Genomic DNA, 22,767 nt, shown 5'->3' with positions numbered 1-22,767 from the left:
ACGTTTTTTGATGATCATCTTCTGGTATGACTCTTCCAGAGAGTGCTGATGTTGGAAGTTCTTCTTCATATCGTATCTTAGTTCATTTTCTGGGTAGTCAAATTCAGCTTTGATCCTCTGTATAAACACAAACAGACCCTTTCCTCACACCTTGATATGCCCTTCATACCATTGTGTAGAACTCATCGGAGGTCACCACACAGGAACTGCTTTTTTTTTTTAAGAAAGGAATATTATCAGAAAAGTGTACCTCGATAGCTGATCATCTGACACCCTTTAAGTGATCAAAATTATGGATATTTAAAACATGCATTAATCGTTGATTTACAGTTAGTTTTATCCTATCAGGGAATAATTACCCTTCTCTTTCATTCTTTTTTTTGTTATATTTATTCTACACATACATGAAGAATATTATGTTTACTAGGGTCTCCCTTATACCAGGTCCCCCCTATAAACCCCTTTACAGTCACTGGCCGTAAGCATAGCAAAATGTTGTAGAATTACTACTTGTCTTCTCTGTCTTGTACAGCCCTTCCCTTTCTCCCACCCCCCCATGCATGCTAATCTTAATACCCCTCTTCTTCTCCCACCCACGTTATCCCTCCCTACACACCCATCCCCACAGTCCCTTTCCCTTTTGTACCTGTTAGTCCATTCTTGTGTTCTGTGATTCCGCTGCTGTTTTTTTCCTTCAGTTTTTTTTTGGTCCTGTACTCCACAGAAGAGAGAAGTCATTTGGTATTTCTCTTTCTCCGCTTGGCTTATTTCACCTAGCATAATACCCTCCAGGTCCATCCATGTTGCTGCAAATGGTAGGATTTTCCCTCTTCTTATGGCTGAGTAGTATTCCATTGTGTATATGTACATCTTCTTTATCCATTCATCTACCAATGGACATTTAGGTTGCTTCCAATTCTTGGCTATTGTAAATAGTGCTGCGATATACATAGGGGTGCATTTGTCTTTCTCAAACTTGATTGCTTCGTTCTAGGGTAAATTCCTAGGAGTGGAATTCCTGGGTCAAATGGTAAGTCTATTTTGAGCATTTTGAGGAACCTCCATACTGCTTTCCACAATGGTTGAACTAATTTGCATTCCCACCAGCCGTGTAGGAGGATTCCCCTTTCTCCACAACCTCACCAACATTTGTTGTTTGTCTTTTGGATGGCAGCCATCCTTACTGGTGTGAGATGATACCTCATTGTACTTATAATTTGCATTTCTCCGATAACTAGCGATGTGGAGCATCTTTTCATGTGTCTCTTGGCCATCTGTATTTCTTTTTTGGAGAACTGTCTGTTCAGTACCTCTGCCCATTTTTTAATTGGGTTATTTGATTTTTGTTTGTTAAGGTGTGTGAGCTCTTTAGATATTTTGGACGTCAAGTATTTATCGGATCTGTCATTTACAAATATATTCTCCCATCCTCTAGGGTTTCTTTTTGTTCTATTGATGGTGTCTTTTGCTGTACAGAAGCATTTCAGCTAAATATAGTCCCACTTGTTCATTTTTGCTGTTGTTTTCCTTGCCCAGGGAGATATGTTCAAGAAGAGGTCACTCATGTTTATGTCTAAGAGGTTTTTGCCTATGATTTTTTCTACGAGTTTAATGGTTTCATGACTTACATTCAGGTCGTTGATCCATTTTGAATTTACTTTTGTATATGGGGTTAGACAATGGTCCAGTTTCATTCTCCTACATGTAGCTTTCCAGTTTTGCCATCACCATCTTTTGAAGAGACTGTCATTTTGCCATTGTATGTCCATGGCTCCTTTATCAAATATTAATTGACCATATATGCTTGGGTTAATGCCTGGAGTCTCTAGTCTGCTCCACTGTTCTGTGGCTCCATTCTTGTGCCAATACCAAATTCTCATGATTACTATGGCTTTATAGTAGAGCTTGAAATTGGGGAGTGAGATCCCCCCTACTTTATTCTGCTTTCTCAGGACTGCTTTGACTATTCAGGGTCTTTGGTGTTTCCATATGAATTTTTAAATTATTTGTTCCAGTTCATTGAAGAATGTTGCTGGTAATTTGATAGGGATAGTATCAAATCTGTATATTGCTTTGGGCAGGATGGCCATTTTGACGATATTGATTCTTCCTAGCCAGGAGCATGGGATGAGTTTCCATGTGTTAGTGTCTCCTTTAATTTCTATTAAGAGTGATTTGTAGTTTTCAGAGTATAGGTTATTTACTTCTTTGGTTAGATTTATTCCTAGGTATTTTATTCTTTTTGATGCAATTGTGAATGGAATTATTTTCGTGATTTCTCTTTCTATTAGTTCATTGTTAGTGTATAGGAAAGCTACAGATTTCTGTGTGTTAATTTTGTATCCTGCAACTTTGCTCTATTCCGATATCAGTTATAGTAGTTTTGGGGAGGAGCCCTTAGGGATTTTTATGTACAATATCATGTCATCTGCAGATAGTGACAGTTTAACTTCTTCTTTACCAATCTGGATTCCTTGTATTTCTTTGTTTTGTCTGATTGCCGTGGCTAGGACCTCCAGTACTATGTTAAATAGCAGTGGGGAGAGTGGGCATCCCTGTCTAGTTCCCAATCTCAGAGGAAATGCTTTCAGTTTCTCGCTGTTCAGTATAATGTTGGCTGTGGGTTTATGATATATGGCCTTCAGTATGTTGAGGTACTTGCCCTCTATTCCCATTTTGCTGAGTTTTTATCATGAATGGATGTTGAATTTTGTCAAATGCTTTTTCAGCATGTATGGAGATGATCATATGGTTTTTGTCATTCTTTTTGTTGATGTGGTGGATGATGTTGATGGATTTTCGAATGTTGTACCATCCTTGCATCCCTGGGAGGTATCCCACTTGGTCATGGTGTATGATCCTTTTGATATACTTTTGAATTTGGTTTGCTAATATTTTATTGAGTATTTTTGCATCTACATTCATCAGGGATATTGGTCTGTAATTTTGTTTTTTGGTGGGGTCTTTACCTGGTTTTGATGTCAGGGTGATGTTGGCTTCATAGAATGTGTTTGGGAGTATTCCATGCTCTTCTATTTTTTGGAAAACTTTCAGAAGAATGGGTATTATGTCTTCTCTGTGTGTCTGATAAAATTCCGAGGTAAATTCGTCCGGCCCGGGCGCTTTGTTCTTGGGTAGCTTTTTGATTACCGTTTCAATTTCTTTGCTCGTAATTGGTTTGTTTAACTTTTGTGTTTCTTCCTTGGTCAGTCTTGGGAGGTTGTATTTTTCTAGGAAGTTGTCCATTTCTTCTATGTTTTCCAGCTTGTTGGCATATAGGTTTTCATAGTTGTCTTTCATAATTCTTTGTATTTCTGTGGAGTCTGTTGTGATTTTTCTGTTCTCATTTCTGATTCTGTAGATTTGTGTTGATTCTCCTTTTCTCTTAATAAGTTTGGCTAGAGGCTTATCTATTTTATTTATTTTCTCAAAGAACCAGCTCTTGGTTTCATTGATTTTTGCTATTGTTTTATTCTTCTTAATTTTGTTTATTTCTTCTCTGATCTTCATTATGTCCCTCCTTCTGTTGACTTTAGGCCTCATTTGTTTCTTCTTTTTCCAATTTCGATAATTGTGATGTTAGACTATTCATTTGGGATTCTTCTTCCTTCTTCAAGTGTACCTGGATCGCTATATTCTTTCCTCTTAGGACTGCTTTCGCTGCGTCCCACAGAAGTTGGGGCTTTGTGTTGTTGTTGTCATTTGTTTCTGTATATTCCTTGATCTCTATTTTAATTTGTTCGTTGATCCATTGATTATTTATGATCATGTTGTTAAGCCTCCATGTGTTTGTGAGCCTTTTTGTTTTCTATGTAGAATTTATTTCTACTTTTATACCTTTGTGGTCTGAAAAAACGGTTGGTAGAATTTCAATATTTTGGATTTTGCTGAGGCTCTTTATGTGGGCTAGTATGTGGTCTATTCTGGAGAATGTGTCATGTGCACTTGAGAAGAATGTATATCATGTTGCTTTTGGATGTAGAGTTCTATAGATGTCTATTAGGTCCATCTGTTCTATTGCGTTGTTCAGTGCTTCCGTGTCCTTACTTATTTTCTGCCCGGTGGATCTATCCTTTGGGGTGAGAGGTGTGTTGAAGTCTCCTAGAATGAATGCATTGCAGTCTATTTCCCTCTTTAGTTCTGTTAGTATTTGTTTCACATATGCTGGTGCTCCTGTATTGGGTGCATATATATTTAGAATGTTTATATCCTCTTGTTGGACTGAGCCTTTTATTATTATGTAATATCCTTCTTTGTCTCTTGTTACTTTCTTTGTTTTGAAGTCTATTTTAGTTGATACTAGTACTGCAACACCTGCTTTCTTCTCACTGTTGTTTGCCTGAAATATGTTTTTCCATCCCTTGACTTTTAGTCTGTGCATGTCTTTGGGTTTGAGGTGAGTTTCTTGTAACCAGCATATAGATGAGTCTTGCTTTTTTATCCATTCTATTATTCTGTGTCTTTTGATTGGTGCATTAAGTCCATTTACATTTAGGGTGACTATTGAGAGATATGTACTTATTGCCATTGCAGGCTTTAGATTCGTGGTTACCAAAGGTTCAAGGTTAGCTTCTTTAGTATCTTACTGCCTCACTTAGCTCACTTATTGAGCTGTTATATACACTGTCTGGAGATTCTTTTCTTCTCTCCCTTCTTATTCCTCCTCCTCCATTCTTCATATGTTGTGTGTTTTGTTCTGTGCTCTTTTTAGGGGTGCTCCCATCTAGAGCAGTCCCTGTAATATGCCCTGTAGAGGTGGTTTTTGGGAAGCAAATTCCCTCAGCTTTTGCTTGTCTGGGAATTGTTTAATCGCACCATCATATTTAAATGATAGTCGTGCTGGATGCAGTATCCTTGGTTCAAGGCCCTTCTGTTTCATTGCATTAAATATGTCGTGCCATTCTCTTCTGCCCTGTAGTGTTTCTGTCGAGAATTCTGATGTTAGCCTGATAGGTTTTCCTTTATGGGTTACCTTTTTCTCTCTAGCTGCCTTTAAAACTCTTTCTTTGTCCTTGGTCTTTCCCATTTTAATTATTATGTGTCCTGGTGTTGTCTTCCTTGGATCCTTCCTGTTGGGGGTTCTGTGTGTTTCCGTGGTCTGTTCGATTATTTCCTCCCCCAGTTTGGGGAAGTTTTCAGCAATTATTTCTTCAAAGATACATTCCGTCCCTTTTCCTCCCTCTTCTTCTTCTGGTACCCCTATTATACGGATATTGTTCCTTTTGGATTGGTCACACAGTTCTCTTAATATTGTTTAGTTCGTGGAGATCCTTTTACCTCTATGTCAGCTTCTATGCGTTCCTGTTCTCTCATTTCTATTCCATCAATGGCCTCTTGCATCTTATCCATTCTGCTTATAAATCCTTCCAGAGTTTGTTTCATTTCTGTAATCTCCTTTCTGGAATCTGTGATCTCCCTCCGGACTTCATCCCATGACTCTTGAATATTTCTCTGCATCTCTGTCAACATGTTTATGATTTTTATTTTGAAATCCTTTTCAGGAAGACTGGTTAGGTCTGTCTCCTTCTCTGGTGTCTCTGTGATCTTGGTTTGCCTGTAATTTTGTATTTTCATGGTGATAGAAATAGTTTGCAGAGCTGGGACTAGTGACAGCTGGAAGTACTTCCCTTCTTGTTGGTTTGTGGCCTTCCTTTCCTGGGAGAATAGCGACCTCTAGTGGCTTGTGCTGGGTAGCTGCGTGGAGACGGGAGTTCTGCTTCCTGCCTGGCCGCTATGGAGTTCATCTCCGCTGTTGCTGTGGGCGTGGCCTGGCTCGGGCTGCTGCTCCAAAGTGGTGGAGTTGCATTGGAGGGGGAGCGGCCGGGAGGCTATTTATCTCCATAAGAGGACTCTGTGCTCCCTGCAGCCCAGAGTATTCGAGTGCCCAGAGATCCCTGATTCCCAACCTCTGGACTAAGTGTCCCGCCCTGCCCCTTTAAGACTTCCAGAAACCACCTGCCAAAACAAAACAACAAGCAGAAAAAAAAAAATGGCAGCTCGTTTTTCTTTATTCTCCGGTGCCAACCTCCGACACCCCCTTACCAGTCTTGCTGACCTGTTATCCTAGTATTGGTGTCCTTATCCCTTTAAAACTTCCAAAAAGCAGTCGCCCCAACAAAACAAGAACAACATCAACAACAAAAAAAGATGGCCGCTCACTTTTCTTTTGTCCTTGGGCACCAGCCTCCGGTACCCACTCACCATTCTTGCTGCCCTGTTTCCCTAGTATCGAGGGCCCTGCGCTTGCACTGTGTCTGCGCTCTTGTCCGGATGGCTGGGTCTGGGTGTTCAGCAGTCCTGGGCTCCTTCTCCGTCGTGCTCAGACCTCTCTCCCTCCACCAGGAGCTGGGGGGAGGTGCTAGGGACCTGCCGGGCCGGGGTTTGTATCTTACTCCCTAAGCGAGGCACTGGGTTCTCAAAGGTGTGGATGTGATCTGGATGTTGTCCTGTGTCCTCTGGTCTCTATTTTCGGAAGAGTTGTCTTTGTTATATTTTCATAGGTATATGTGGTTTTGGGATGAGATTTCTGCTGCTCTACTCACGCTGCCATCTTGCCTCCACTCTTCCTTTTTTGACAAAGATAGATTTTCCAAGATGAATAAACATAACTGTTTAGAAATTATACTTGGATAAAAAATGGTTAATTGTCTGAAACATTGAAATTTAATAAAATGTGCTCCATGCTGTTGAGTGTAAAATTGTTTTGCCGGATTCCTTCTTAGGGTTTTAGGGTGTAAAAACGCAGATAGTACAACTGCTATTCCTACTGACTGCACTTGACATCTCAGCAAAAATTCTCCCCTCAGAATTCATATTTAAGATGGGAATTAGTGAAAATATTTAGTACAGATAATTTTTTGACATGTAGACACTGGGTATATGCATTGCCATTTTCCATAACCTTGCCATAACTTCATCTTGACTGCTTTCGTGGCTGAATATTGTTATCAGTATCAAGTTTAAAAATGTTTTTGTAATCGCAGTGAAGTACATGTAGTGGCTAAGACCACAGGTTTCAGAGAGAGAGAGTACTGGGTTCACAACATACACTTCTGTTCCTTAATTCCAGAGCACTTCAGGAAACGGGCGTGTTTCACTGGGCGTGTGCTTCCCTCTATGCTAATATAGGTACAGTAAAACCGGGCTTCCTTAGTAAAATGATTATGAAGATGAAAGTAAACAATACATTCAAAATGCCTCAGACAAAGCACGGCACTTGGATTGTCGGGTGTCACAGTCATCCGTGATGGGAGCAAGAGCAGTGCTTGTATCCATGGCACCCATTGTGTGAGGTGGTCATATGCCATGATTCTGAGCCTGGCACCACTTCATAAAAGGCAGTCAGGACTGCTGCCTCTCGCTGCAGAAGGGCCCCAAGAGGTTCAGGCTGCATCCTATTTTTTAAGGAATAAGAGATATTTGAACATTTTTCTTAACTTTCACACCAAAGGCATTCTCTCCCAAAAAAGAAGTATAAAGCAATTTAAGAATAGTTTTAGAAGGTTTATTTTGCCAGGATGCTTTTCCTATGGCTGGACCTACTACTTGGGGCTATAAATAAGGTCATGTAGCAGTGTATTCATTTTGAGTTTCTTTCAGACAGATACCAGATATCAGTGATTACCTATGCACTAGGCAGCCTTAGTCCTATAATACACTAGATTTTCGCTGGTGTATGTGTTTACATAAACCAATTTTTTCCTCTCTCTCACTATAGTATTTCAAGAAATGAATGTGTTCTTGCTAAAGATTGAAACGAGTAACTGTAGAAAGGAGGATTATAATGGTAGCAAAGGCTTGATCTGTCACAATGTCTCTCTTCTTAGTCATCATTTTTCTCTTTCTCTGTTTCTTTTAAATATAAAGAAAGATTATTTTCAGGAACCAATTAGTCTCTAAGCCTTAGAAATTAACAGAAAACGAATAAACACCTTGTGATGTATAATTTCTGAATGACAAAGAAGCATAGGAATCAAATGATGTAAATTGTATTTCCTTTTGATATGGAAAGTTTATTGAGGAAAACTATTCTTTCTTTTCCTCACCCACAACTGTTTGGATTGTTCAGTGAATTAACTTTTAATACAAGCTTCAGATTTTCCTAACAATCCATTTCCCATTCTATGAAATCCTGGAGTCAGAAGAGATCAAAATACTTGAAACGCCCATTGAAATTATTCTTTTATTAATGCCAAAAGCTAAAATGTAAACAGCGACATTTGTCAGGGCAATTTTGGACACCAAAATAATCTGTTCCTTTTTTGACACGTGTAGATTTTCCAAGAAGAATAAAACATGACTGTTTAAAAATTGTACCAGGAAAGAAATGGTTGTCTGAACCCTTGAAATTTAGTAAAATGTGCCCCATGCTGTTGAGTGTAAAACTGTTTTGCCGGATTCCTTCTTAATGTTTTCGGGTGTAAAAATGCAGTTAGTACAAGTGCTGTTCCTACTGACTGCTCTTGACATCTCAGCAAAATTCTCCGCTCAGAATACATATTTAAGATGGGAATTACTGAAAAGATTTAGTATAGATAATTTTTTGACATGTAGACTCTTGGTTGTTGGGAGCGGGCTATGCCCGTGCCCTACTTGCTGATGTGGCAGGAATGGAAAACAAATAACATCCTATTTATGCTTTCCATGACCAACTGTCGGAACTCTGCTGTGCCTACCTTTGACCGGCTACTGCTGATGTCAATAACTGTGCTTAAATTTCTATTGGATAATGCTATGTCCTGGAATCATGTAACCCCACTGCATTATATAAAACCTGCACCTCCCATAAAGTTTTGCTTGTGAGGTGCAGGAGTGTCAGCCTTCCCAGTTGTTTCTGTCTTTCTTTATTTCCTTCGCTGCCCCCTTCTGCTCTTCAGGACCTGCTCAACTAGGCCTGGCTGGACTGCATCAAGTGGTGCCCCAACAGGGACCTGAAGGAGAGGGAGAAGGTGAGGGCCACCACGTCGAGAAGAGAAATTCCTGGCCAGGGTAACCAGGGAAGACACACAAGAGAAGAGGCGTGCAGGAAACGTGGACGTGGTAAGTGAATTTTTCTGGGAGTCCAATACGGGACAGGCAGGGAGCAAGCAGTTATATGTTTGCGGGCTAAAGAGGTTGTTAGCTGCCAGAGGAATTAAAGTAGGGAAACCCCAATTAGAAAGATTTTTAGATTTTATTGAGAAAGTGTGCCCTTAGTTCCCGGAAGAAGGGCAGTAGACATAGAATTGTGGAATGAGGTAGGAAAGGGACTTCAATCTTATTATTCTACCCATGATCCAAAAAAGGTTCTGGTGGACACATTTGGCCTGTGGACCTTAATTAGAGACTCTTACATGACTTAAGGCAAATTAATGTGGTTCTTAAACCTATGGGACCTTTACAACAAGGCCTCCCTTTTCCGGCTATGATTCCAAAAGACCGGAATATGGCTATCATTGACCTTAAAGATTGCTGTTTTACCTTGCTTCCTATTCAAATCAGTCCTCTTAGGCCTGTGTTATGTAAACAGAGCCTGTTACAGAGCCTCCTTTGTAATGTAAACAGAGCCTGTTATTAAGCTGAACCCTCAGATCAACATGTGAATTCTATTAAATGTTTTCCTTAGAGGCAGTCATCCTGGAGCTAAGCATTTCCTCCTCAGCATCCCCAGGGGAGCCAAACAAGCTTGTGACTCAGATCAGGGCTCTAGTAGCAAAAAGTCACACAGTCCCTGAATTTATCAGACAGGCAGGGGCCTCTTGAGGAATGACTAAAGCTTGGGCAGAACAAACTAGGAAAACTAACTGAGAGCAGTTCAATCCCTAAACTCTAAAAAGAAGTATCTTATCTTCTGCACACAAACCTGGCCCCAGTACAAACTCTCTGATAAGAGAGGCTTGGCCCCTAAAAGAAGTATGCAATATAATGTTATGCAGCTAAATATATTTTGCCACAAGGGAAGAAAATAGTCAAAAGTTCCATGAACTACTACAATATGGAGCTAGTTTTCTAAATTCTTTTAGTGAACATCTATTCTACTTATTAAGTTCATCATTATCTTTGAGAATTGAGAAGTCTTAAACTAAACTCCCTGAGATAGAAGAAATTTATCTTCTGCAATACAGCCTGGCTTTAAATGACTGGAGCTAGAATTGTACTTGCATTTCATTTCCAGCCCCCTGGACACACACAGTCCCTATCAGTTCAGAACCTTCATCGGCCCTGTTAGTCTGGGGCCGTCTAAACCTTCACCCAGTTATGTAAACTGCTTGCCCTTAGAGTGTATTCTTGAAAACTGTAGTACTTTTAATCAAATAAACTAAGAAGAAAGAAGACCATTGAATATTATAAACTCAAATCTTTATGTCAGTTTGTCTGTGTATATGTTTTTATATGAAAAGTGTTGCTAACTGTAGTCATTATATCTCGGTCTGTATGTTTGTGTGTCTAAGTGTGTAGCAAAAAAAAAATTATTTTCTACCTCCATAAGGTATTAATAAAATTGATTTAAAAACAAGCGCTTGTGAAAATTGGGCATTCTAAAACTTCCAGAAAAGCTAATAAAAATATTATGCATTAATGCTAATTTACGCTTAACTGAAATGGACATGTCCTTATAGTTATTAGCTGCCACAGTTTACTTAAAGTCATTTAAGTTAATGTTACCTATTAAATATTTCAAGAAAATGCTTGAAGAAAGGCTTGACTTTGATGTGTGGTGAAAGTTTTATAAGTAATTTAGCATGGTTGCTAAAAATAAGTAAACAAGTGTAGCAAATAAACTTTTTAATAATAATACTGTATTAATCTATAACAATGTATATATCTGCAAACAGCCTGAGAATTTTTGTGGTAACTGAAGTTCTTAAAGTTTGCTAAGTTATATAGACATATTTTGTGCTTAATAAGAAATTGTGCTATAAGGCACATTTCCAAAAATGATAAAATATGTTCGTAAATGTATCAATCTGAAGAATGCTGGTGTAACAGTTTACAGTGGCCTATTTTTCAGTGTTCACTGAAAGTTAAAGTATCAAATAGTTTTAAGTTCTAATGAAAACTACTTGATATAATAAGGAAAATATTTTAGTATGTTAAAGATGTGTTTTAATAAGAGAAAGTATAAAGAATGGAAATTAGTTTTGTTGAGAGTAAAAGAAAGTTAATTGTTCTAAAGTACAGCTATTTATTTAAAGGGAGACAGAGACAAAGAGAGAGAGCAGTGTGGTGCAGCAGTGTGGTGCCTTTTGTTGTGGCAGATCCGCTCAGCCTGTTGTTTGGGGGAGGGTCAAGATGTTTAGAGATAAGGCGGGATAAACCCAGCCAAGCCCCAGGCAAGCCCAGGCATAATTCTCACTGGCTTATGTGCTTGGGACCATGGAGCAAATGAAGAATAAATTACTATATTCTTACAGATATAATCATGCTATGTGAAATTAAAGCAAGTGAGTCTTGATATCGAGTACACAGCAAAATTGGAGTTTTGTTTTAAGTTGGAAAGACAATGTATTCTTTAACTGTTAGTCTGCTCTTAATATTGAAAGATTGCAAAGAGTTCTCTAATTGTTTTTATTAAAGCACTTTCTTATGCTTAAAGTCTTAATGAATTGTCTGAGTATTTAAGAAAATAAGATCTTAATATTAAAAAGACTAAGCTAAGTGTTACCAACTATGTAACCTTCTGCATTTGCTTTTAAACTTTCTTATTATCATTCTAGTTAAATAATAAGTGTTATTCAATAACTATAATTCTATTTAGGCAAGTGCCTTAAAAACTTTTGACAGCTTCCCAAAACCAAACTTTAAAAAGGTATTTTTACCTCTCAATTAACTCTGATATTTTCCAGAGGGCCCCTGGAACATATCAGTAGAATTTCTTCTCCTAATCATAGAAAATATTTGACTAATTTGGCTTATTTACCTGGTATATACTTACCTAAAAAGTGCTGTCAAAAGGAATAATGCTCGATTTTATTACTGAGTGTTTTATGTTACAGAAATATCCAAACTTCCATATGTCAACTATCTTATAGTAAGTTCTCATCAAATCTTTAACCATTGTCATTTGTAAATCTTTTCTTGTTTATAATCACTGTTTAATTACTACTAAACTAGTAAAGAACTAGATTTCAGCAAATTGAGTACTAGTTACCTAAAATTAAGTAAACTAAAGAAAAATGATTTTGTAGCTTCTTGTTTCAAGTGTTGCTGATAAAATGTTTTAAGCTTTATCTCTTAAGCTGACTGACAACACTCCAGTTTACCTCTCCTCTGTGTTACATACATTTGTCAGCTATATAACATCACTCATAACACAGGCATTTCATACAATTCTATAAGTCAAGCTCTCATTGAATATTGTCATCTTATTCTTAAACATTATTTATTGATACAAAGAGGGGGGAAGTTGCAAGTTGACGATTGGTGCATGCTTTACATATCCTTAATTTTGATCTTCTGGAGGGTGATAGATGATCAGTGGTAGAGGTACATTTTTCTGATAATATTTCCTTTTCTGAAACAACAACACTTCCTGTGTAGTAGTCTCCAATGGGTTCTCCACTATGGCCGAGCTGTGCCATCGGATTGTCATGAAAACTTGAAACTTTCAGATCCTGCGGCTATTACAGTTGCAGGTGCATTCCTCCTGCCAGTTCCAGGACTTGTCATTGGAATGCTAAAAGAGATATCTAAGCTAGCCTGCGCATATAGCAAAACAACAAATTTAACTGTTTCTGTACTATCTGAACTCAACCAAGAACTGAGAGAATTGCGAGCTGCAGTGCTTCAGAATCACACTGCTGTGGACTGTCTGCTGTTAAAAGAGCATGTAAGATGTGAACAATTTCCAAAAATGTGCTGTTTCAATTTGTCTGATTTTTCTCAAACTACCCAAAATCAATTAGATAATATCTCTCATATTGTCTTTAAGTTTTTACAAATGTCTAAGCTATCTAACTAGTTTTTAAAATTTCATTAGAGATAACTGTAATTGCAAGTCTGCCTTTGTTATGTATCTGTATTCCTATTCTGTTAATGTATGTAAGCAATTTAACTAGTAGTTTGTTAAAACCTATATATATATATTCAAGTTATGTCTGTCTTTCAACATGTTCGATCTCAGCCATGTAATGCATATTTCCCACAAAACTAAGATACCATATAATCCACAAGGCAAAGCACTATAAAACGTGCCCATGGCACCCTTAAAGCTCATTTGGAAAAAACAAAAAACGGGGAGTTATATCCCCGTCCACCACAGAACTATTTAAATCATATCTTATTTGCAGCCAAAACTGCATCTGATAGATTAAATCAGATAAAAGACTTGTTCAGGGACCCCCTGAATAGTCCCTGGCATGTTGTCGCACCTCTCTTAACCCTAAGCATTTTATGGCTTTTGTTGGTGTTACTAGGGCCTTGTGTCCTTCGCAGCATGTGGAAACTCATCCGGCAAGCCTTAAGAGACCTGCATCATTTGAAATTGCAGATGGCCCCCCCACTTGTAAATCATAAGTTCTAAAGACTTGTGCTATTTTCTGTTACCATTATGTGCAGCCATTGTGTGTATGTTTCTAATTGTGTTCTTGTTGCCTTGTTTCCTAAAAATGAGTTTAAAAGCATTTCTGCACCTTGGTGCAGAGCTACATATGTCTCAGCTGAAAAGTCACCCCCTGATGCCAGATACTGAGAAGGGAACAGGATAGTCAATGACGGGTAGGTGTCTTGGAGACCTCTGGCAACCTAAGACAGGGCCCTCATGATGGAATGTGGGTACCAATGACGGGTAAGTCCAGATGAGTCGTCCAGGACCACCTAAGACAGGCACAGTCACCCTCTTATAAAATAAAAAAGGGGGAGATGTTGGGAGCTGGCTATACCCTTCCCCCACTTGCTGATGTGGCAGAAATGGAGAACAAAGAACATCCTATTTACGCATTCCATGACCAACTGACGGAACCCTGCTGTGCCTACCTTTGACCGGCTACTGCTGACGTCAATACTGTGCTTAATTGTCTATTGGATAATGCCATGTCCTGGAATCATGTAACCCCACAGCATTATATGAACTCTGGACCTCCAATAAAGTTTTGCTGGCAACGCGCGGGAGCGTCAGCCCTCCCAGTTCTTTCTGTATTTCTTTATTTTCTTCGCCACCCTTCCGCACTTCTGGACCTCCTCGACTAGGCACGGCTGGACCGCGTCACTTGGAATATGCATTGGCTTTTTCCATAACCTTGGGATAACGTCATCTTGACTATGCTTTTGTGCCTGAATATTGTGATCATTATCACGTATAAAAATGTCTTTGTAATCGCAGTGAAGTACATGTAGTGGCTAAGACCACAAGTTACAGAGAGAGAGAGTACTGGGTTCACATCACACACTTCTGTTCCTTAATGCCAGGGCACCTCAGGAAACGATGTAACCTCACTGGGCATGTGATTCCCTCAATGCTAATATAGGGAAAGTAAAACCAGCCTTCCTTGGTAAAATGATTATGAAGATGAAAGTAAGCAATACATTCACAATGCCTCGGACAAAGCATGGCGCTTGGAATGTTGGGTGTAACAGTCATCTGTGATGGGAGCAAGAGCAGTGCTTGGATCCATGACACCCATTGTGTGAGGTGGTCATATGCCATGATTCCGAGCCTGGCACCACAGCATAAAGGGGACTCAGGACTGCTGCCTCTCACTGCAGAAGTGCCCAGAGAGGTTCAGGCTGCATCCTACTTTTTAAGGAAAAAGAGATATTTAAACATTTTTCTTAATCTTCACACCAAAGGTATTCTCTCTCAATAAAGAAGCATAAAGTAATTTAAGAATTATTTTAGATGGTTTATTTTCCTAGGATGCTTTTCCTATGGCTGGACCTACTACTTCGGGCTATAAATAAGGTCATGTAGCAGTGTATTCGTTTTGAGTTTCTTGCAGAGAGATACCAGATATTGATGATTACCTATGCACTAAGCAGGTTTAGTCCTATAATACACCTGCTTTATGTTTTTGTATGTGTTTCCATAAACCACTTTTTTCCTGTCTCTCACTATAGTATTTCAAGAAATGAATGTATTACTGCTAAAGATTTAAACTAGTAACTGTAGAAAGGAGGATGGTAATAGTATCAAAGGCTTAATCTGTCACCATGTGTCTCTTCTTAGTCATCATTTTTCTCTTTATCTGTTTCTTTTAAATCTTAAAAAGAATATTTTCTCTAAGCCTTAGAAATTAAGAGAAAACGAATAAACTCCTTTTGATGTATAATTTCTAAATGACAAAGAAGCATAGGAATCAAATGATGTAAATTGTATTTCCTTTTGCTTTGGAAAAGTTTATTCAGGAAAAACATTCTTTATTTTCGTCACCCACAATTGTTACGACTGTTCAGTGAATTAAACTTTTAATACAAGCTTCATAATTCCCTAACAATCCATTTCTCATTCTATGAAATCCTGGAGTAAGAAGAGATCCCAATACTTTAAACCCTGATTGAAATTATTCTTTTATTTATGCCAAAAGCTAAAATGTAAACAGTGACATTTTCAGGTGAATTTTGGACACCAAAATAATCTGTTCCTTTTTTCGACAAAGGTAGATTTTCCAAGATGAATAAAACATAAGTGTTTAGAAATTATACGTGGATAAAAGATGGTTAATTGTGTGAACCCTCGAAATTTAATAAAATGTGCCCCATGTTGTTGAGCGTAAAACGGTTTTGCCAGATTCCTTCTTAGTATTTTAGGGTGTAAAAACGCAGTTAGGGCCTCTGCTGTTCCTACTGACTGCACTTGACATCTCAGCAAAATTCTCCCTGCAGAATTCATGTTTAAGATGGGAATTAGTGAAAAGATTTAGTATAGATAACTTTTTGACATGTAGACACTTGGTATATGCATTGGCTTTTTCCATATACTTGCCATAACGTCATCTTGACTATGCTTTCGTGCCTGAATATTGTGATCAGTATCAAGTACAAAAATGTCTTTATAATCGCAGTGAAGTACATGTAGTGGCTAAGACCACAGGTTTCAGAGAGAGAGACTGTACTGGGTTCACATTGCACACTTCTGTCCCTTAATGCCAGGGCACCTGCAAACGACTTAACCTCACTGGGCATGTGATTCCCTCAATGCTAATATAGGGAGAGTAAAACTAACCCTCCTTGGTAAAATGATTATGAATATGAAAGTAAACAATACATTCAAAATGCCTCGGAAAAAGCACGGCACTTGGATTGTCGGGTGTAACAGTCATCAGTGTTGGGAGCAAGAGCTGTGCTTGTATCCATGGCACCCATTGTCTGAGGTGGTCATATGCCATGATTCCGAGCTTTGCAACACAGTATAAAGGGCAGTCAGGACTGCTGCCTTTCGCTGCAGAAGTACCCAGAGAGTTTCAGGCTGCATCCTACTTTCTAAGGAAAAAGAGGTATTTAAACATTTTCCTTAAACTTCACACAAAAGGTATTATCTCCCAAAAAAGAAGTATAAAGTAATTTAAAAATCGTTTAGGAGGTTTATTTTGCTAGAAAGCTTTTATATCTGGACCTATTACCTGGGGCTATAAATAAGGTCATGTAGCAGTGTATTCGTTTTAATTTTCTTCCAGGGAGATACCAGATATCGATGATTACCTATGCACTAAGAAGGCTTAGCCCTTTAATACACTAGCTCTATGCTGGTGTATGTGTTTCCATAAACCACTTTTTTTACTCTATCAGTATAGTATTTCAAGAAATCAATGTGTTACTGCTAGAGATTTAAACTAGTAACTTGTAGAAAGGAGGATTATAATGGTAGCAAAGGCTTGATCTGCCACCATGTATCTCTTCTTAGTTATCATTTTTCTCTTTATCTGTTTCTTTTAAATCTTAAGAAAGATTATTTTCAGGAACCAGTTAGTCTCTAAGCATTAGAAATTAACCGAAAGCGAATAATCTCCTTGTGATGTATAATTTCTGAATGACAAAGGAGCATAGGAATCAAATGTTATTTTATTACACTTTGCTATGGAAAAGTTTAATGAGGAAAAATATTCTTTCTTTTCCTCACCCACAATTGTTTTGACTGTTCAGTGAATTAAACTTTTAATACAAGCTTCAGATTTCTCTAACAATCCATTTCTCATTCTGTGAAATCCTGGAGTCAGAAGAGATCCCAATACTTGAAACACCCATTGAAATTCTTTTATTAATGCCAAAAGCTAAAATGTAAACAGTGACATTTGTCAGGTGAATTTTGTACATCAAAATAATCTGTTCCTTTTTTGACAAAGGTAGATTTTCCAAGATGAATAAAACGTAACTGTTTAGAAATTATACCTGGATAAAAAATTGTTAATTGTCCGAAACCTTAAAATTTAATAAAATGTGCCCCATGCTGTTGAGTGTAAAACTATTTTGCCGGATTCCTTCTTAGTGCTTTAGGGTGTAAAAACGCAGTTAGTACAACTGCTCTTCCTACTGACAGCACTTGACATCTCAGCAAAAATTCTCCCCTCAGAATTCAATGTTAAGATGGGAATTACTGAAAAGATTTAGTATAGATAATTTTTTGACATGTAGTCACTGGGTATATGCATTGGCTTTCTCCATATCATTTCCATAAGGTCATCTTGACTATGCTTTCGTAGCTGAATATTGTGATCCGTATTAAGTATAAAAATGTTTTTGTAATCGCAGTGAAGTACATGTAGTGGCTAAGGCCACAGGTTTCAGAGAGAGGGAGAGTACTGGGTTCACATCACACACTTCTGTTCCTTAATGCCAGGGCACCTCAGGAAACGATTTCACCTCACTGGGCGTGTGCTTCCCTCAATGCTAATATAGGGACAGTAAAACCGACCTTCCTTGCTAAAATGATTTGAAGATGAAAGTGATCAATACATTCAAATGCCTCGGACAAAGCACGGCGTTTGGACTGTCGGGTGTTAGTGTCATCCGTGATGGGAGCAAGAGCAGTGCTTGTATCCATGGCACCCATTGTGTGAGGTGGTCATATACCATGATTCCGAGCCTTTCACCACAGCATAAAGGGCAGTCAGGACTGCTGCCTCTCGATGCAGAAGTACCCAAAGAGGTTCAGGCTGCATCCTACTTTAAGATTCTTTTAAGGAAAAAGAGATATTTATGCATTTTTCTTAACGTTCACACCAAAGGCATTATCTCCCAAAAAAGAAGTATAAAGTAATTTAAGAATACTTTTAGGAGGTTTATTTTGCTAGGATGCTTTTCCTTTGGCTGGACATACTACTTGGAAGTATAAATACAGTCATGTATCAGAGTATTCATTTTGATTTCCTTCCGGACACATACCAGCTCTCGATGATTACCTATGCACTAAGCAAGCATTTTCCTATAATACACTAGATTTATGCTGGTGTATGCATTTCCATAAACCACTTTTTCCCTCTCTCTCACTATAGTATTTATAGAAATGAATGTGTTACTATGAAGGATTTAAACTAGTAACTGTAGAAAGGAGGATTATAATGGTATCAAAGGCTTCATCTGTCAGCACGTCTCTCTTCTTAGTCATCATTTTTCTCTTTATCTGTTTCTTTTAAATCTTAGGGAAGATTATTTTCAGGAACCAATTACTCTCTAAGCCTTAGAAGTTAAGAGAAAATGAATAAACTTCTTTTTTTTTTTTTTTTTTTTTTTGAGAGGGCATCTCTCATATTTATTGATCAAATGGTTGTTAACAACAATAAAATTCAGTATAGGGGGGTCAATGCTCAATGTACAATCATTAATCCATCTCAAGCCTAATTCTCGTCAGTCTCCAATCTTCTGAAGCATAACGAACAAGTTCTTACATGGTGAACGAATTCTTACAGAGTGAATAAATTCTTACATGGTGAACAGTACAAGGGCAGTCATCACAGAAACTTTCGGTTTTGATCATGCAATATGACCTTTAAACCATCAGGTCAAATATGAATATTCATTTGATTTTTGTACTTGATTTATATGTTGATCCCACATTTCTCCTATTATTATTATTATTTTTATTTTTAATAAAATGCTGAAGTGGTAGGTAGATGCAAGATAAAGGTAGAAAACATAGTTTAGTGCTGTAAGAAGGCAAATGTAGATGATACAGATGATCAGGTGTGTGCCTATGGACTAAGTATTAATCCAGGCTAGACAAGGGCAGCAAGACATCCACGGATGCAGAAGATTTCTCTCAAAGCAGGGGGGGTGAGGTTCTGAGCCTCACCTCTGTTGACCCCCAAATTCTCACCTGATGGCCCCCCTGCGACTGTGCCTGTCTTAGGTTGTTCCTCCCTTGAGGAATCTTACCCGTCTCTGGCTAACCAGTCATCTTCCGGGGCCATACAGGGAAATGTAAAGTTGGTAAGTGAGAGAGAAGCCATATTGTTTGCAAAGGTTAGCTTTTTACTTCTTTGCAGATTTATGCCCTGTGGCTTCTATGCCCAGCACTTGTCTCGAGGTATCTTTACCACCTGGAGGAATTATGATACTCGGTAAATTCGATATGAGGCACGAATTCTATTTAAAGTTTGTAATTAGGAAGGAAGAAGAAAAGCTATAGATGTAGCATATGAAGGAAACTTGGGAGGATTGATTATTTCTTTGACATATCTTCTTGTATAGTACCTTAAGTATGTATAGGTTTTAAACTACTAACTAATTTGCACACACATATTGACATAATAGGAATACGGTGACATAAACAAAGCAAATCTATAATTACCAGCCATCTCCAGTGAAGCCAAGAAAACCATTTAGGCACCCTAGGCATTTGTGAAAATTTATCTATGATATGATGGATATTTTCCAACTGTACTTGAACCATCAGACAAATTAAAGCAGCCCATTTCTGGGATCTGTTCACATCCCATATGTTCTTTTAACCATAGATAGTCTATAGTCATGAGATTTTGGGGTGCTACAACTTGCACCCCTCCCAACTCCTGGTTGAGTTCCAACAGTACAGATCCAGTCAAATTCGTTGTCTCACTGTATGCACATGCCAGCCTAGACATCTCCCTCCTCCTTCTTATGGCAAGTCCAGGAGATGGTGGGCTGGATGCAGCCACAACCGCAGCATCGTCCGGATCCCTGTGGAGGCTTTTTGATGATCATCCCCCGGCACGAGTCCTCCAGAGAGTGCTGATGCCGGAAGCTCCTCCTCATATCGTATCTTAGTTCATTTTCTGGGTATCCAAGCTAGGCCTTGATCTTCTGCGTAGAAACAAACAGACCCTTTGCCCACACTTTGACATGCCCTCTATACCACTGTGCAGAACTCATTGGAGGTCAGCACACAGTAACTGCTTTTTTTTTTTTTTTTTTTAATTAAGAGAAAGGAATATTATCAGAAAAGAGTACCTCCATAGCTGATCATCTGACACCCTTTAAGTGATCAACATTAAGGATATTTAAAGCATGCGTTGATCTTTGATTTACCAATAGTTTTATCCTGTTAAGGAGTAATCCCCCTTTTCTTTCTTTCTTTCTTTTTTTTTTTTTTTTTAAATTTTTAATCTACACTTACCTGAAGAATACTATGTTTACTATGCTCTCCCCTATATCAGGTCCCCCCTAACAACCACATTACGGTTACTGTCCATCAGCTTAGCAAAATGTTGTAGAGTCACTACTTGTCCTCTCTGTGTTGTGCAGCCCACCCTCCCCTTTCTCCCTCCCCCCCATGCATGCTAATCTTAATACCCTCCTTCTTCTTCCCCCCCCTTATCCCTCCCTGCCCACCCATCCTCCCCAGTTCCTTTCCCTTTGGTACCTGTTAGTCCATTTTTGGGTTCTGTAATTCTGCTGCTGTTTTGTTCCTTCAGTTTTTTCTTTGTTCCTATACTCCTCAGATGAGTGAAATCATTTGGTATTTCTCTTTCTCCGCTTGGCTTATTTCACTGAGCATAATACTCTCCAGCTCCATCCATGTTGCTGCAAATGGTTGGATTTTTCCACTTCTTATGGCTGAGTAGTATTCCATTGTGTATATGTACCACATCTTCTTTATCCATTCATCTACCGATGGACATTTAGGTTGCTTCCAATTCTTGGCTATTGTAAATAGTGCTGCGATAAACATAGGAGTGCATCTGTCTTTCTCAAACTTGATTGCTGCGTTCTTAGGGTAAATTCCTAGGAGTGGAATTCCTGGGTCAAATGGTAGGTCTGTTTTGAGCATTTTGATGCACCTCCATACTGCTTTCCACAATGGTTGAACTAATTTACATTCCCACCAGCAGTGTAGGAGGGTTCCCCTTTCTCCACAGCCTCGCCAACATTTGTTGTTGTTTGTCTTTTGGATGGCAGCTATCCTTACTGGTGTGAGGTGATACCTCATTGTAGTTTTAATTTGCATTTCTCTGATAATTAGCGATGTGGAGCATCTTTTCATGTGTCTCTTGGCCATCTGTATTTCTTTTTTGGAGAACTTTCTGTTCAGTTCCTCTGCCCATTTTTTAATTGGGTTATTTGTTTTTTGTTTGTTGAGGCGTGTGAGCTCTTTATATATTCTGGACGTCAAGCCTTTATCAGATCTGTCATTTTCAAATATATTCTCCCATACTGTAGGGTTCCTTTTTGTTCTATTGATGGTGTCTTTCGCTGTACAGAAGCTTTTCAGCTTAATGTAGTCCCACTTGCTCATTTTTGCTGTTGTTTTCCTTGCCCGGGGAGATATGTTCAAGAAGAGATCACTCATGTTTATGTCTAAGAGGTTTTTGCCTATGTTTTTTTCCAAGAGTTTAATGGTTTCGTGACTTACATTCAGGTCTTTGATCCATTTTGAGTTTACCTTTGTATATGGGGTTAGACAATGGTCCAGTTTCATTCTCCTACATGTAGCTGTCCAGTTTTGCCAGCACCATCTGTTGAAGAGACTGTCATTTTGCCATTGTATGTCCATGGCTCCTTTATCAAATATTAATTGACCATATATGTTTGGGTTAATTTCTGGGGTCTCTAATCTGTTCCACTGGTCTGTGGCTCTGTTCTTGTGCCAGTACCAAATTGTCTTGATTACTATGGCTTTGTAGTAGAGCTTGAAGTTGGGGAGTGAGATCCCCCCTACTTTATTCTTCTTTTTCAGGATTGCTTTGGCTATTGGGGGTCTTTGGTGTTTCCATATGAATTTTTGAATTATTTGTTCCAATTCATTGAAGAATGTTGCTGGTAATTTGAGAGGGATTGCATCAAATTTGTATATTGCTTTCGGCAGGATGGCCATTTTTACGATATTAATTCTTCCTAGCCATGAGCATGGGATGAGTTTCCATTTATTAGTGTCCCCTTTAATTTCTCTTAAGAGTGACTTGTAGTTTTCAGAGTATAAGTCTTTCACTTCCTTGGTTAGGTTTATTCCTAGGTATTTTATTCTTTTTGATGCAATGGTGAATGGAATTGTTTTCCTGATTTCTCTTTCTATTGATTCGTTGTTAGTGTATAGGAAAGCTACAGATTTCTGTGTGTTGATTTTGTATCCTGCAACTTTGCTGTATTCCGATATCAGTTCTAGTAGTTTTGGAGTGGAGTCTTTAGGGTTTTTTATGTACAGTATCATATCATCTGCAAATAGTGACAGTTTAACTTCTTCTTTACCAATCTGGATTCCTTGTATTTCTTTGTTTTGTCTGATTGCCGTGGCTAGGACCTCCAGTACTATGTTAAATAACAGTGGGGAGAGTGGGCATCCCTGTCTGGTTCCCGATCTCAGTGGAAATGCTTTCAGCTTCTCGCTGTTCAGTATAATGCTGGCTGTGGGTTTATCATATATGGCCTTTATTATGTTGAGGT

General features: G+C 38.5%; 1 protein-coding gene across 4 annotated transcripts in view; it reads left to right on the top strand.

Annotated features, from left to right (window-relative positions):
• The window catches only part of LOC118969894 (uncharacterized), a 102,554-nt gene extending 84,487 nt beyond the window's left edge, over positions 1–18,067 (top strand). Inside the window, exons 7-8 of one of the 4 annotated variants that reach the window (XM_073218750.1) lie at positions 8,877–9,039; positions 13,395–18,067. In XM_073218750.1, coding sequence (XP_073074851.1) covers positions 8,877–8,992 — 116 coding nt within the window. In that variant the 3' untranslated portion in view covers positions 8,993–9,039; positions 13,395–18,067. Of the gene's footprint in view, positions 1–8,876 lie in introns of all 4 variants that reach the window. The other 3 variants (XM_073218749.1, XM_073218751.1, XM_073218748.1) reach the window with 3 other exon arrangements.
• Positions 18,068–22,767: the final 4,700 nt, after the last annotated feature.

The sequence above is a fragment of the Manis javanica genome, chromosome 12 (genome assembly GCF_040802235.1).
Source record: "Manis javanica isolate MJ-LG chromosome 12, MJ_LKY, whole genome shotgun sequence".
Taxonomy (NCBI): domain Eukaryota; kingdom Metazoa; phylum Chordata; class Mammalia; order Pholidota; family Manidae; genus Manis; species Manis javanica.
Note: the sequence above shows the minus strand (reverse complement) of the source record. Positions and strands in the feature narration are given on the sequence as shown.